At 50.6% G+C, this 14,188-nt stretch overlaps 2 protein-coding genes across 2 annotated transcripts; one reads left to right on the top strand and one right to left on the bottom strand.

Moving 5' to 3' along the window:
* Position 1: 1 nt before the first annotated feature.
* On the top strand, positions 2 to 580 carry TPBGL (trophoblast glycoprotein like; the record flags this gene model as incomplete). Its single annotated transcript, XM_027906155.1, has 1 exon — positions 2 to 580. A coding segment is annotated over one exon (462 nt), but the record flags the coding sequence as incomplete, so codon positions are not given.
* Positions 581 to 9,702: 9,122 nt separating this feature from the next.
* On the bottom strand, positions 9,703 to 13,858 carry LOC114069406 (glucose 1,6-bisphosphate synthase-like). Its single transcript, XM_027906164.1, has 4 exons — positions 13,729 to 13,858; positions 12,325 to 12,514; positions 11,884 to 12,017; positions 9,703 to 10,868 (listed from the first exon to the last, which is right to left on the bottom strand). Exons 1-4 carry the CDS (start codon positions 13,851 to 13,853, stop codon positions 10,766 to 10,768), a joined length of 552 nt encoding a protein of 183 aa, XP_027761965.1. The 5' UTR covers positions 13,854 to 13,858; the 3' UTR covers positions 9,703 to 10,765.
* Between the last annotated feature and the right edge of the window lie 330 nt (positions 13,859 to 14,188).

Here is a 14,188-nt window from a genome sequence, read left to right as displayed (position 1 = left end):
GGCCGCCGAGCTCCGCAGCCTGGAGGCGCCGGAGCTGCGGGGGCTGCGGCTCAACCTGGGGGCCAACCCGCTGAGCTGCGACTGTGCCCTGCGGCCCTTCCTGGCCTGGCTGCGCTCCGCGGGCTCCCGGGTGCTCGACGCCCGCAGCCTGCGCTGCGCGGGACCCCCGGCCCTGCGCGGGGCCGCGCTGCTCCGCCTGCGGCCCGAGGGGCTGGTGTGCGCGGCCAGCGAGGGCGGCGAGCCCGGCCAGCTGGAGACGGCCTCCTACGTCTTCTTCGGCATCGTCCTGGCGCTCATCGGCATCGTCTTCCTCATGGTGCTCTACCTGAACCGCCGCGGCATCAAGCGCTGGCTCCACAACCTGCGCGAGGCTTGCCGCGACCAGATGGAGGGGTACCACTACCGCTACGAGCAGGACGCCGACCCGCGCTGCGCCAGCGCCGTGGGCACCCCCGGCCTCTGACGGTGCCCTCGGCATCACCCGCCGTGCCCCTCGACGCCTCTCCGCTCCCGACATCCACACCTCGCGCCAGCCCCTCGCCGTGGCACCCCCGAAAATTAGTCTCTGAGGACGAGCCGGGAGCGGGTGCAGAGCGGGGTGACCCTCCCTGCGGGGCTCTCCATGCCCGTGCCCACCACCGCAGCGCTGATTCCCGCAGGGGACCGGGCTGGAACCATCCCCCCCCTTCCCTCCCCATCCCTGTGCCCGCGGGCAGGGGAAGCACACTGGGATGGGCCCCGCGGGGTGCTGGCGCGCCGCAAGGCCCCGGTGCTCCCGGGGAAGATTCGGAGCCCCTTCCCACACCTGCTGTCCGGCGGCGGGAGATTCCAGGATGCCGGCGGGAATCGGCACCGCGCGCACCCGAGCGTTTCTTTGGAGCGTCCAGGTGACACCCGAAACTGTCCTCCTGGATGTTCCTGGAGCCTGGACTTGACTTTGACCATGTACAGCTCTCTTTCCTATTAGATTTCTATTTGACAGATGCAAAGTTCAACTCGATTTCTTCTTTTTATTTTTTTTTTTTCCTCTTTCTCTCCAAAGAGGAAAGCACACACCGTCCAGCCGCCCCCCGCCGCCCGCGAAGCGACGTGCTTTGCCGAGCCCCTTCTATCCATTTAGTTTCGTTCCATGACATTTCCAGGTCGTTCCAGGCACAAAACGATGCAGCCGCGTAGGAAACGCCTCCGTCTGCTGCGTGCATGTTCCCCGGGGCACTTTTCTGACTCTGAAATCTATCGTAGACTCGGCTGTCTCGGCACTTTGTAATTTAAAACGAGCGGAGCAGAAGCTCCCGTCCTAATTCCCCCGCCCGTGTTTGCTTTAGTGCCTGTTACTATATCCTAGAGCAAATATACTGAAAGCTGCACCCACTCCATCGTCTATTTTCTGTAGAGCTCCTTGCAATGATTTCTGAATAACCCCGAAGCTTTTATTGTGGCTGGTTTGCCAGAGGAAGGCAGCTCTGGGCTCCTCCGTGGTTTTGTTACTGCTTAAAAACTTCTTTTCCGGGGCTGTTTTGGTGGCCAGGGATTTCAGAGAGGTTTTGTGTGGCTTGTGCACAGATCTCAGGCTCTGCTCGGTCCTAATCCTTCCCTGGGGCTCAGGAAAAGTGCCCGGGAAATAGTTTTCTAAAGTAGTTCTTATCTCCCTGGTGGTTGGGCATCTAATCCATGAGACATCCACAGATGCAGGGCTGCGGCTCCCAGCGTTTCCCAAAAGGGAGCTTTTGCAGTGTGGCATCTTAAAACTCTGAATTCCAGTGCCAGGATGAAAACTGAAGCATTTTGCATTTTGATCCACCTGTGTTTGCCTTTCTCCAGAAGGGGGAAGGTGATAAAGGCAAGCCGTTTGCCAGGGGTTTTGGGATCCTCAGGAGCAGCTGGTACGCACTGTGCTGGGTTAGTAAGGAAGAGTTTTGGAGGAATTGTGGTCCCTGAGACCGTGTGTGGACTCAGCTTCTGGATGGAAAGCTCTGCTGGAGGAAAACACAGTTATTTCCATCCCACAGACCCCTGGAAGGTGTTTCTGGTGCAGGATCCTTTGCATTTTGTCGCTTTGCTCCTTCCCTTTTTGCATTGTTCCTGCTTGAACTTCCTCCCCTTGAAATCCCAGTGTTGAGGTGGAATAGAGCCTGGATCCTAGAAGGGATGTAGCACTGGGCATCAGAATAAATTTCCTGGGTGCTTTGGGCTGGTCCTGCTGCGCAGGGAGCTGGCTCCCGACCAGACCTGGATCCTGATAAACCCTGAGACCCCCCCTGGCTCTCAGCTTATCTGAGAAACTTGTATTTTGGGGACCTTTTCCTGAGGTTTCCTCCACCTCGTAGGGGCTGGTGGGCTCTGGTCCCACTTTGCCACCTCATGCAATGAGGGAGAAATCTCAGCCTGCCCTTCACCTTCATCCACTTTCCCGCTTCCTCCCTCCACTCCCTATGTCTGTGCAACCAAAATGCAGCCCCTGAGCCAAAAAAAAAAAAATAAAAAGGGTGGATTTGCACATGTGGCAGAGGCTTGGGTTGTGAGTCCAGAGGGACAGCAGGTTGTGGGGATGGAGCTGGAAGATTTAACATCTTGCAGGGAGAAGCCTGGAGAGCTCTTCAGGCAGAGGGGTGGTTGTTGGATCAAGGAACAGCAGAGCCTGGGATCAATAACAGGAAAGAAATCACCTCCAGGACATAGGAAAAGTGGCCAAACACATCCTGGCCTCAAAGTCCTTTGATTAAACGGTGGGCTCCAGCTTTTCCTGAGGCTGGAGGGAGGGATGTGGTGGCTTTCAGTCCCCAGGGATGAGGCTGCTTCTCCTTTTGGCTCCGAGCAGCAGGAGGTTGGGAACATCCTCCCCATCCAGAGTAGGTGCAGAACACCCTATGTGTGTGTGCACTGACCCCCTCCAGGGAGGCAAAGCCCTGGGGATGGGGTTGGATAACCAGCTGCGGGAGCGTTAATTCCTGTGGCTTGTTAACATCAACACTGCTCTGTGCAGCACAGACCCCACGCATTAGGGAACCTCGGGATTAGCGAATTGTCACCGAGCTGAGACAGAATGTGCTTTTTGGGCTCCTAGAGACAGCCCTGTGTTTGGAGAATCCCAGCTGTTTGCATGCAGTCCCCTCTCCACGAAGGGGAACATGGACCTCCCAGCGTCCCAAGCCCAGGGCAGCTGCCTGAGTGGAAAGTTACCCCAAGAGCTCCTGAAACCAGATGAATTTCAGGATGTAAACAGCATCTGTGGTGGGAATCAAGCAAAGGATGCTCAGAGCCTCCTGGAGTAGCTCATCCCTGAAAAAGAGGAGGGGGGGGGGAAAGCCCAAAAATGTCTATTAATTAGCCCTGCCTGTGAGATGCCACCAGGACTCTGCAGCCCAGAGCGGGCTTTCAGATCTGCTCTTCCTTCCTCATTTTCCAAAGAGCTCAGAGGTTCCCTGGGCTGATCCAGCCAAGAGGCAGGCAAGGAGGTAGATGTGGATGGAGCCAGAGCTGTGCCAGGACCCCCACCCTGCCCTGCACCCCCTCTGCCCACACAGACATCCCAGGTGGGTTCCAAGTTGCTCCACGGTGCCAGAGCTGGAGGAAAGAGGCTGAGGGTGGTCTCATTTAGTGCAGAAGAGGCCAAAACTCCCAGTGTGGGTTGCAGCTGGATTTATCCGGGGGAAATAACGGAGCTGGAGTATCACCCTCATCCCCACTGGGTGTGGGGTTGTGATGCTCCTACCCAGGGGCAGGGAAGGAAATCAACCAGCAGCTGCCTCCTCCTGACAAAAATACACAGAATTAATAATATTTAATTCTCCCCAGGCAGCTTCACCCCTGAGAAGCTTCTCACCAGAGCTCCTTCACCCTCACCTTCCTCCTCTGTTATCAGAGATTAACCCAAACCTACAGAGGGAGGAAAAATACCCCTCTGCTTCTCATTTTTTCCTCTAGGAAGAGCAAAAGGGAGGTGTTAGCCTCATGCCTTGGGGAAACTGAAGCATTGAACAAAGCAGGAAAGGGTTTGGGAAAGAAAAGAAAAACCCACCAAAATGCATTTCAGACCTCAGCAGGGCTCACTTAAAACTCGGGGCAGCTTTGGGAACCTCCAAGCCCAGGACAATCCCCGCTCTGTTTGTCCTTCTTCCGGCTCAGAGGTGGCTCCTGCGCCCTGCCAAAGAAATTAGGATTATTTAGGATCCCCCCTAGTACCTGTGGATGCTCCTAATTAGCCAGGTTGGGATAATTCTGGGGGACAGAAGCTCCTTGCTCAGCACTGACCCGCCCCTGGCAGCAGGGAGGGGGGCTGGAGGTGACAAAGGGACAAACCAGGGATCTGAGGACTTCTCCTGAGGGAGAGGGGCTGGGGACATTCAGCTGGGCCAGGGAAGCAGGTCAAAGCCCCCAGCAGGAGCAGAGCTGGGTGATTTCCCAAGCCTGGCTCAGGGCAGACCCCGAGGGAGCTGGCACAGCACCGGCCAGGCAGATGGGGAAGGACGTGCTTCCACTAATCTGCCCCGATCTGGATTATTTTCCCCAAATAAACTCGCTTTCCCAGCTGTTTTATACAAGATTTTGGCACGTCGGGGACAGGTGGGGTTCCGGGCATGGCAGAGAAGCTGTGGGGGTGGAGGTGAGGGAGGGGTGCCCCCTGTGCCCTCATCTGCATGGAGAGGGGGGACCAGAACATCTCTGGGGTGGTTTTGGTAGCACATCACCCAATTCCTGAGGCTGGGGATCATCCTGGGGTGCTTCTGAGAGCAGGGTCTTCACTGAGGTTTTCTCCTATGAAAACCCACTGAAAAAATAATTGACCCTGAGGGGCCTGGTGTCACCCCTCCCCACCTCCCATCCCAAGCAGAGCTGGGATCTTCTGCAGCTTCCACTGGGATAAAACAACAGAGAAAATTCCTCCGGTGCTGCATGTCCAGGATGATCCACGACAGGCAGTTCCTGGGGTTTGGGGATGTCTCAGGGAGCCAGGGGCAGCAGGATCAACCCAGAGCAGATCAGTGTTGGTCCCTGCTCCTGGATAAGGACACACCAGCACAGCCAGTCCTGCGGAGCTGCTCCATCCTCCCAGCACGTTTCCCAGCCCCTTGCCAGCCTGACATTTACAAATCCCCTATTTTTAGATGGTCTTCATCCCTTTTAATTGTTCAGGTGGCTCGGAGATCCTGCTCTGCACAGGCAGGATGGATACCTGAGCCCCTGTTTCTCCCTCCCTCTGTGCCTCAGTTTCCTTTTGGAAAATAGTGGAGTTGAGAGCCTCCCATCGACTCCAGGGACCAGTTTTTGGGGGAGGTTGGTCCCACTCCAACCCCAAACCCTCTGATGGGACTTCAGGAGCTTCATGCACACAGAAACCATTCCTTACCTTCCCCAAATAACACCCCAAGAGGAGGCAACCAACTTTCCTCCCTTCTTGCTGCCCTGACCCCACCACCAGCCCAGCACCCAGGGCACCATCCCCACTCTCCCCTGGCAAGGTGGAGCCCCCCAGGAGCAATCCACGAGCCCCCAGGGAGCCGAGCCCAAGGGACAGCCCTCACAGGCTGGGCTTGGCACGTTAATTAGGAGCTCATTAATTAACTTAGTTACTAAATTAACACTCAAATCGACAAGACCTAAATGTGATGCCAGGCACTCCTGCCTGCCAGCACCCAGGAGCTTCCAGTGGCCCCGGTGCTGCCAGGCTGATGCCCCCAGGTCCTGGTACTGTGCCAGCAGCACAGAGGGAGACACCCTGGAACCTTCAGGTCCCCCAGACTGCTCACACAAGCCCTGAGGAGGCTGCACCAGCCCAGTCATGCTGTTCCTGGGAGAAGTGTCCATGTTCAGCAGGCGGTGACATCCAGTGCCAGATCGTGCAACTACAGCCTGGTGGAGCCTCAGCCAGGTCCCTGTGTCCCCCACCCCCTGCCCTGCTCCCCCCCAGCCCAAACCAACCTGTCCATCTCCACGTCCCTCCCCTGTTTCCTGGCTTCCCAAACCCTCAGAATGGGGAGGGTTAAGTGTCTCCCTGGACAGCACCATCTGCTGCACTGCCCAGCACAGGACAAGGGGTGGTAATTTGGCAATTCCGGGGAGCTGGGAGGAGAAGGGCTCCAAGAAGAGCCTCACAAAGGAGATAAACCTACCACTGAGAGCAGGAAGAAGCCTGTGCCCATCACTGAAGGGATGCAAGAACCCTCCAGGATGTGCTGCTGTGCCCTCAGGAACCACCCTCCATCAACCTCCAGGGTGCTTTAACCTTGAAACACTAAAGCCAAGCTGGGGAGAGCTTCTAGCACCTTCCAGTGCCCTAAAGGGGCTCCAAGAAAGCTGGAGAGGGACTCTGAACAAGGGATGGAGGGACAGGACAAGGGGGAATGGCTTCCCACTGCCAGAGGGCAGGGATAGGTGGGATATTGGGAAGGAATTGTTGGCTATGAGGGTGGGCAGGCCCTGGCACAGGTTGCCCAGAGCAGCTGTGGCTGCCCCTGGATCCCTGGAAGTGTCCAGGGCCACATTGGAGCAACCTGGGATAGTGGAAGAAGCCCATGGCAAGGGATGGAACTGGACAGGTCCCTCTCCAATTGCCCAGTTCCCCTGGTGGGGTTCCAGGATGCGGAACCAAAATCCTTTTGGGGCCAGTCCCACCCCTGGATAGTCCTGCTCTCCCCATCCCCTTTTCCCCCTCACAAAGAGACCTTCTCCTATCCCTTTGCCAGCTCCCTTCCAAGCTGCTGCCTTTTCCTGAAGCAACTTCACCTTTAAAAAAATATTCTTTAGCTCTCTAAGTGGCACATGGATGTTCCTCCAGCTCAGCTTTTGGGGCAACGGTGCTTGGCTGAAGAACATGGAAGAAACAGGAAGGATTGCAGCTACAAAGGGAATATTTTATTGTTTATAACACTTCATTCAGCTAAATCCACATAGCAATACACAGAAACTCCTCAGAAAAAAAGTGCAAATTCTCACTCTGTATTTCGTAATATTGTCCAAGTTTTACAGAACAGACACTGGCTTAACAGGAACACAGATCCAAGACTCCAGGCAAGGGAAACAATTCAGCTTCAGATACTTCAGTCACCTTGAACAGAGCTACTCTTGAGCAGGGGGGGTGGCAAATGTTCTGGGAGTCAAGCTGGGCTGGAACCACCCAGGTGTCACCATGCAGAGATCCCCCTCTCAGTCAGGGAGAGGAGAGGACAAAGAGTGGGGGGGAAAGACAAAATAAAGTGGTAACAATACTAGTTTTGAAGTTAAAGGGAACATCCAAGCGCTTCCCAAAGCAGCACAAACATTCCATCTGCCTCACTCCACCCTGTGGCTTCTCCATCAGCGTTTCCAGAATTCCACACAAACACACTTCTAACAGGAGCTGAAATCCCTAATCCTTCAGGAGCCTGGCAGAGGGGGCACTCAAAGTGCTAGCTGAGCACAGATAAACCAGGGAATGACACCAGGAATGTCAACATGCAGGTAAACCCACCGATCTGGGACAGCAAGAGCTTTAGGATCAGTCAGGGGAGGGCAGGGAGCCCCAGGCAGAGCACGGGCAGCTCACCTCGACCTCAAACACAGAGTTTCACTTCTCTTACCCTGTGCACAACACAAGTGCACCAGAAGGAAGAGCTGGATATTTAAATGAGGGACATGAGCAGCTCCTCAGGCCAGATCCCAGTTCTCCCAGGGGAATGCCAGCCCCTCTGAGTCACATCCTGCTGGGAACACAAGGGAAGCAGACCTGGCTCAGCACCCCAACACCAGGTGGGAGCTCCTCTGCTCCTTAGGGCCACAGCCAGACTGGTGCTGGAGGTTTCCAGCTCATCTTTTCCTGTTAAACACATTCCCTCCTTCTCTCCCATGCCAGAGCTTGTGATTCCCTCACAGCCTGGCAGGAATCCTCCTCAAGAAATGCAGGAGAGACACAGGCAGCCCTTGGAACTCTTTAAGCCACACACTGGGTGCTGTTTCACAACTAGAATAAGAAATCCACCTACCAGCTGTTCCTCACTGACACTGAGCCTTGCCTGGCAAGTCCCCTGAACCTGGAAAGTTCCTGTGCCAGACCCAGGAAAACAGCTTTGCCACAGAGATTAAACCTGTCACATCAGAAAGGAAAATACAAAACCAAGCCCTCTGGGTTTTATCCAACACTAAACCCAACTCACTGGCCCTGTGACTGCAGTTTAAGTCAGGGTCCAACCTTTCAAAAGGTGTTTTTTTGCCTGGAAGCACCTCGTGAACAACACCCAGGGCGTCCTTTGATCTGTGACCTGCTCCCTGCTCGGGTCAGAAAAGCCTTTGTTCTTATCTGAGAAGTATGAAAAATAAAAATAACACCAGCTATACAACTGAAAGAAGGTTGTGCAGGAGCCAGATGAACCCTAACACGGTGCATAACAAAGTTACAGAGCAGGGAAACAGGAGAATTCCAGTCCTTCACAGTAACAGAGGTAAGGGATGCGAGATCAGAAGGAGATAAAGGAGTTCCACAAATGGAACAGTATAAATATATCCAACAGTTCCAATACAGCAGGAGAACAACAGTAGCAGCAGTTTCAAAAGAGCAAATGGCTATTCTACCCTTAAAAGTACATTCAACACGTTGTGCCTGTTGCTGTTCATCCCAAAAGCATCACTAACAGCTACAACAACTCACTGCCAGACCCATCCACAGGAAAAAAATCCCAGGTACACAACACCCACATCTGGGCTTTTCTCGTTTAATTAGAGATATTTAGACTATGAACAGTTATACCAACTTCTATGCTTGTTCAAAAACCCAGATTTTCTTCATTTGTAACACTTGGCTACCAAGCCAAAGCAGTTCTCTGGGAAGTGGCAGATTCCTGCTCTTTGCAGGAGCACAAACATCACTCACAAGACAGAACTGCTACAATAACACACAGCACACACACACATTATGCTTTTTACAGCCTGTGTTCTCCTTTGTACCACCAGGAGAACGAAATCCTCAACGCTTCAGGGTTTAATCTGCCGCCAAAGGCAGGAATGGCAAGAGCTCCTTCAAACTTGGTGCAGATCTGCACTTTTTTTTGGGAAAACTGAAGGCAAAGCAGCATCAGAAGTGCCTTCACGCCTTCCAGACCTACCTAGGACTAGACAACAACATAAGCATACTCTGATTTACCTATTCCCCCCTCCCATCAATCAAATGTATAATTAAAAAAAAACCCAAACAAACAAACGGCAGTTTTTTGGCATTAGATACACTTGATTAAACGGCAGAACAATTTGGAGATACTTTCTCTTAAAACAAACAAACAAAAAACAATAAATAAATAGTGACAGGTCAGGATTTTGTGCAGCACAGACCTTCTGTGGCACATGTACATTCATATACACCAAAATACCTTCTCCACGGACATAGTGCAGGAAAAACCCCAAACCGAGGGGCTCTTTAAAGCCATGGAGAGGCAACACACACAGACCCAACCCTGTGCCATCCAGCTGGAGGGGTAAAAATCAGATGGAGGACAAATCTGGGGAGTTACCATTAGTGGCAAACAACAGCTCAAACTGAAGTGCATTTTGGGTTCTTCTCACATCAACTTATAACAATTCAGTGCCGGGTTTTACCTATTTTTTTATTTATTTCCTGTCAGTGATAACAGGGAGAGAGGCCCAGAACCAGCTCTGCTGTGCCAAAGTGTGGCTTCGATCATCTGAAACACCACAACCTCTACAGGAGAACTTGTGCCACGGCCTTTTTTCTTTTTTGAAATGTGATTAGCTGTATCACTTTCTACTCAGAAAACAGATAATGAGAAGCTGTCAAATATTTGCCCTGAAAGATAAAGAATAATAGTATTTACAAAAGTGCTACTCAAATAGAAATTAGCTGACAAGACATGACAAAATAAAAAAATAATAAAAATCATGACTCAGTAACTGTGTCAGTGTCTCACCTCCACTTTTTTTTTTTTTTAAACAATATAAATAAATTCAGGTTAGAAAAAAACCAAAAAGTCACTGACTGGCATAGAAAAACTTCCCGAACAGAGAAAACACAAAAAAAAGCTTAAGACCCTTTGAGGAAGGTGGGACAAAAAAAAAAGAGCTACAAGGCCTATGACAGTCAGAATGGGCAATTTAACCAAGTAATGACCAATCCCTTCTCCTCTGGAAGCCTTGGAAAGGCACTACACAATTCCAACCCCAAAGCAGAACTGCAGGTGTTGTCACTATTGCTTCACTGCCAAGTTGTTTTTCTTTTTTTTAAAGACAGACACAGGAAATGCACCAAGAACACCTTCACCAAATTAAGCAGCTGAAAAACGTCAACAATTGGCCTGAACAAGAACTGTTGAGCTCTACTTCCACGGTTTTTGGAAGCACAGACCCATTTCTGAGGGTCACACAGAGCCGAGAGGAAGAAGCAGGACTTTTGCCAGTCTGGGGCAATCATCCCTACCTGACTTTCAAAGCTTTTCACATGAAGAAAAAAAAAATGTATTTTAAGTACCTGGAGCAAGTTTAAAGACAAGATCCCGTGGCTAAGACCACCTGCCTTAAACATATCAGGGCAGTTCATTTGCACTGGTGTGGGTTAATTAACCTTTTGGTCAAGAGGATGGAAAACTCTAACAATTAACTCTGCTGTTTTCTCCAACTTGCTCTCCCCCTTTTTTTTTTCCAAGCCCGGACTTTGGTGAAGAGCCTGACAAAAGAACGCTGCTTCTTCAGGGAACAAAAACACAGACACACACAGACATTTGGAACTGATCCTTTTCTTGGGCCCTTTGTTCCCCCTGGAGGCTCCTGGGAATGCCAGGGATGGGGTCTAAGCCGAGCGCCAGGTCAGCCCGTTCTTGTCCGGCTCCAGGAAGTTCTCGATCAGAGCCCCGATCAGCTTCTGGAGTTCTTCTTCCAGCATGCTCCTGTCACTGGAAAAAAAAAAAGGACAAGGCCACCACGTCAGAGCTTTGGGAAACACACCAAGAAGCTGTTTAAAAGTAAATAAATAATCGGCAAGACCTGATGGGGGACGGATTTGCTCTGCGCTGTTTTTTTATACCAGCATAAACAGGTAGAGACTCCCAACTGGCTCCTTTCTGAGAAGGATTAGCATGGAATCAGACTGATTTGGATTGGACAGGACATTTAAAGATGGTGCTCAGAGCCCTCTAGTGGCCCTTATTTTTCCTCTTTAATTAGTTTTAATGAACACAGCAATAAAAAGGTGGAGAAGCCCTCTTCGCCATCTACCCCTCCCTATCCACGGGCCACCTAAATGTGACCAAATATTCAGTGAGGAAAACGTGCTCACCCTAAATTCCCACCAATAAATAGAAATAAACACCAAACCAAGCCTCCTTTATGTTGTTTACAATCCTCTGCCCCACAGAACTGTTGGAATACAAGTCTAAAAATGAGGAATTGTGTAACTCATGTTGGGGATCCAATCCAAAAGCTTCTCCCCACTATCTCGACTGAACCTCAGCTCCTAATTTTCACTCCAGATTTCAGTGGTATAAATATACCCTGGATGTTTTTCCCCACCTGCCTTTTACACTGGAGGCAGCTCAATCCAGGTGACTGCCAAAAGAGGATTGATCTCCAGTTATTTATCCAGCAGCTCCCAACAGATTCCCAGAGGAAATGGAAAACCAAGTGGCTTTAAGAACCTTTGCCAGCAACACCGTATCTTTAGAAAAAGAAGAAACTGGACATGGCACTCATGGGTGACAATGTCAAAGGTTGGATTCACTCCCAGAGGTCTTTTCCAACCCTAATTTATTCTGTGATTCTGTAACTTCATCACTTCTTAATTCTAAGTAAATGAGGAACTGGATTAACTAAAGCCTGCTGTAGCAGACGCTGAAAATTCAGGTGTTTTTTTTTTCTTATCCACTACAGTGAAAAGTGGTTAGAAGTCAGCTGAGGCTTGGTTTTGCTGACCTCTGCTCGGGCAGGGCACACATCTCGGCGTAGTATTTGATCTTGGGCTCCGTCCCACTGGTCCGAAGGGTGGCAACACAACCGTTCTGGAAGGTGAAGGTGATCATCTGACTGCTTTTGCTCACTGGCAGCACCTGCAAAAACAACAACAACAAGCTCCTTCACTCCCACTGGAACCCCAATATCTGAGCTGAAGAGCTGCAGGAGCATCAGGCTCAATTAATTAACCAAGTTCATTCACTGCTGTTATCACAACAGTCAACGCATTTCACCTTCAAGCTGTTTTCTCCCCCACTGAGTGATGTTAAGCAGCCTGATGATGGAATTATTCTGCCATCCCAGTTGGCACAGGGCATCCCTGCCTCGTTCACGTTGCTATTTACCCTTTACCTTCCCTCAAAATCAGACCCTGCTGGGCAAAAAAAACACTCTGCAACTCACCGATTTCTTGTTCAGCTGGCTGCTGTCGTAGCCAGTGGTGACATCTCTGACGTGTAACACGTTGTAAACCCCACAACATTTGGGATAGGACTGAGGGCCGTCGAAGTTGCGAAGCCTCTCAAATATCCTTTTGATCGTAGGAGGGTCGTAGCACAAGAAATAGGAGGTCTTGGATATGTGATATCCATACCTGCAAGCAGATGAACACTTTCAGCTACGAGATGCAGAAGTTCTTTGGCACATTTGGCATCCAAAGAAAGCCCCTGGTTGGAAAAGCAGCGACAGAGAAAGAACTGAGTTCCCAGAGCTGTGGGAACAGGTATTTATAGGCAAACATTTGGACTCTGAAGCAGATTTTGCTGCATTACTCAGATCATCTTGAGCTATTTTTAAATTCGTGCGAAGTTTTCGGCCCCCAAAGATGTAAAAGCCAACCATTTGGGTAAGGGCAGCCTTGGTGGCCCTTGAAAAATGGATGCCCAGTGTCATTCCCCCAAACAAAAACTGACTACCAGAGCCAGGGGGCAGCCACAACAAGGAAGGTGGCTGATTATTCCATCCAAGTCAAAACCACCATCCCAAATCAGACCTTGTGCTCACTAGCAACAACCACACACTGAAATTTAGGTTATTCTTCACCATATTTCACCCACTGCTACTTCTACAGAGACCCTTCTCTGCAGCTTAAAAGCCAGGTGTGACTGGGAGATGAATCCTGCTGTTATCCCTGCCATTTTGATCCACCTGTGCAGAGTCGCTCTGGCTACAGTTTGCACAGGACAGAGCAAAATCCTGAGTACCATGGAGAGATAAAAGCTGATTATCCTTTGTGCTTCCTCATTCCAGGTTTCCAAAGGCCTCAGTGTCTTGCTGCTGGGCTGGCAGGAAGGGGAATGACATCCATGGTATTGCTCTGTGCTGCCAGTTCTGTTAAAGCCCAGGAATTTCTGCTGATGATCTGGGCTTGTCTCAGTACATGGCTTAATTCTGACATACAGGATCCTTGTTTTATTGCTGGGACACCTTCCACTATCCCAGGTGGCTCCAACCCAGCCTTGGACACTTCCAGAGATGGGGCAGCCACAGCTCCTCTGGGCAACCTGTGCCAGGGCCTCCCCAGGGGAGGATTGCTTCCCAAAATCCCATCTAACCCTGCTCTCTGGCAGTGGGAAGCCATTCCCCCTTGTCCTGTCCCTCCATCCCTCATCCAAAGTCCCTCTCCAGCTCTCTTGGAGCCCCTTTAGGTACAGTGATCTACACTAGCGATGGACTGTAATCCATAATACATCAAGAAAACCAACTTACAATGAGAAAACATCCAGAGGACGCATTAAAAATATTTATTGGATTATTCCCAGCTCTAAAAGAGTTAAGTAGAATATACTAATGAAGAATACAACTCACATTTCATATATCTCAAGGAGTTTCTGTGCCAGTGTGAGGTTCTGGCTCTCCAGGTACGTTGCCATTTCAGCAATGACCACAGCAGCACTTACACCATCTTTATCCAGCACTGATGTGCCACACATAAAGCCTAGATATTAAAAAAAAAAAAAATTGATAGATTATTACACTGATTTCCTTGATGAGGTTTTAACCTTTTATCCTGTAGAAGAAAATTGGCCAGTACACGTAAGTTGGTTTATTACTGCATATGCAGGGGAAATCTAATTAACTTGGGGGTTACAGGGCTGGAAAGATCCCTGCTGTAGTCAATTAATTCCAGATTGATAACATCTGCTCCCTGGGGAGTTCTGTCATAGTGCAGTGCTAAACAAATACACACTTGTGCTAACCAGGCATACTCAGATCTAAGATGTGCTGGGCTCTTCTGATTCTGTTCTAATTCTACTTTATACAGACT

This window comes from Empidonax traillii, unplaced genomic scaffold, assembly GCF_003031625.1.
Source record: "Empidonax traillii isolate 1590-97213 ecotype Southwest subspecies unplaced genomic scaffold, ASM303162v1 scaffold1253:size457737, whole genome shotgun sequence".
In the NCBI taxonomy this organism is placed as follows: Eukaryota; Metazoa; Chordata; class Aves; order Passeriformes; family Tyrannidae; genus Empidonax; species Empidonax traillii.
The sequence above is the reverse complement of the archived record's forward strand: the minus strand, read 5'-3'. Positions and strand labels throughout refer to the sequence as shown.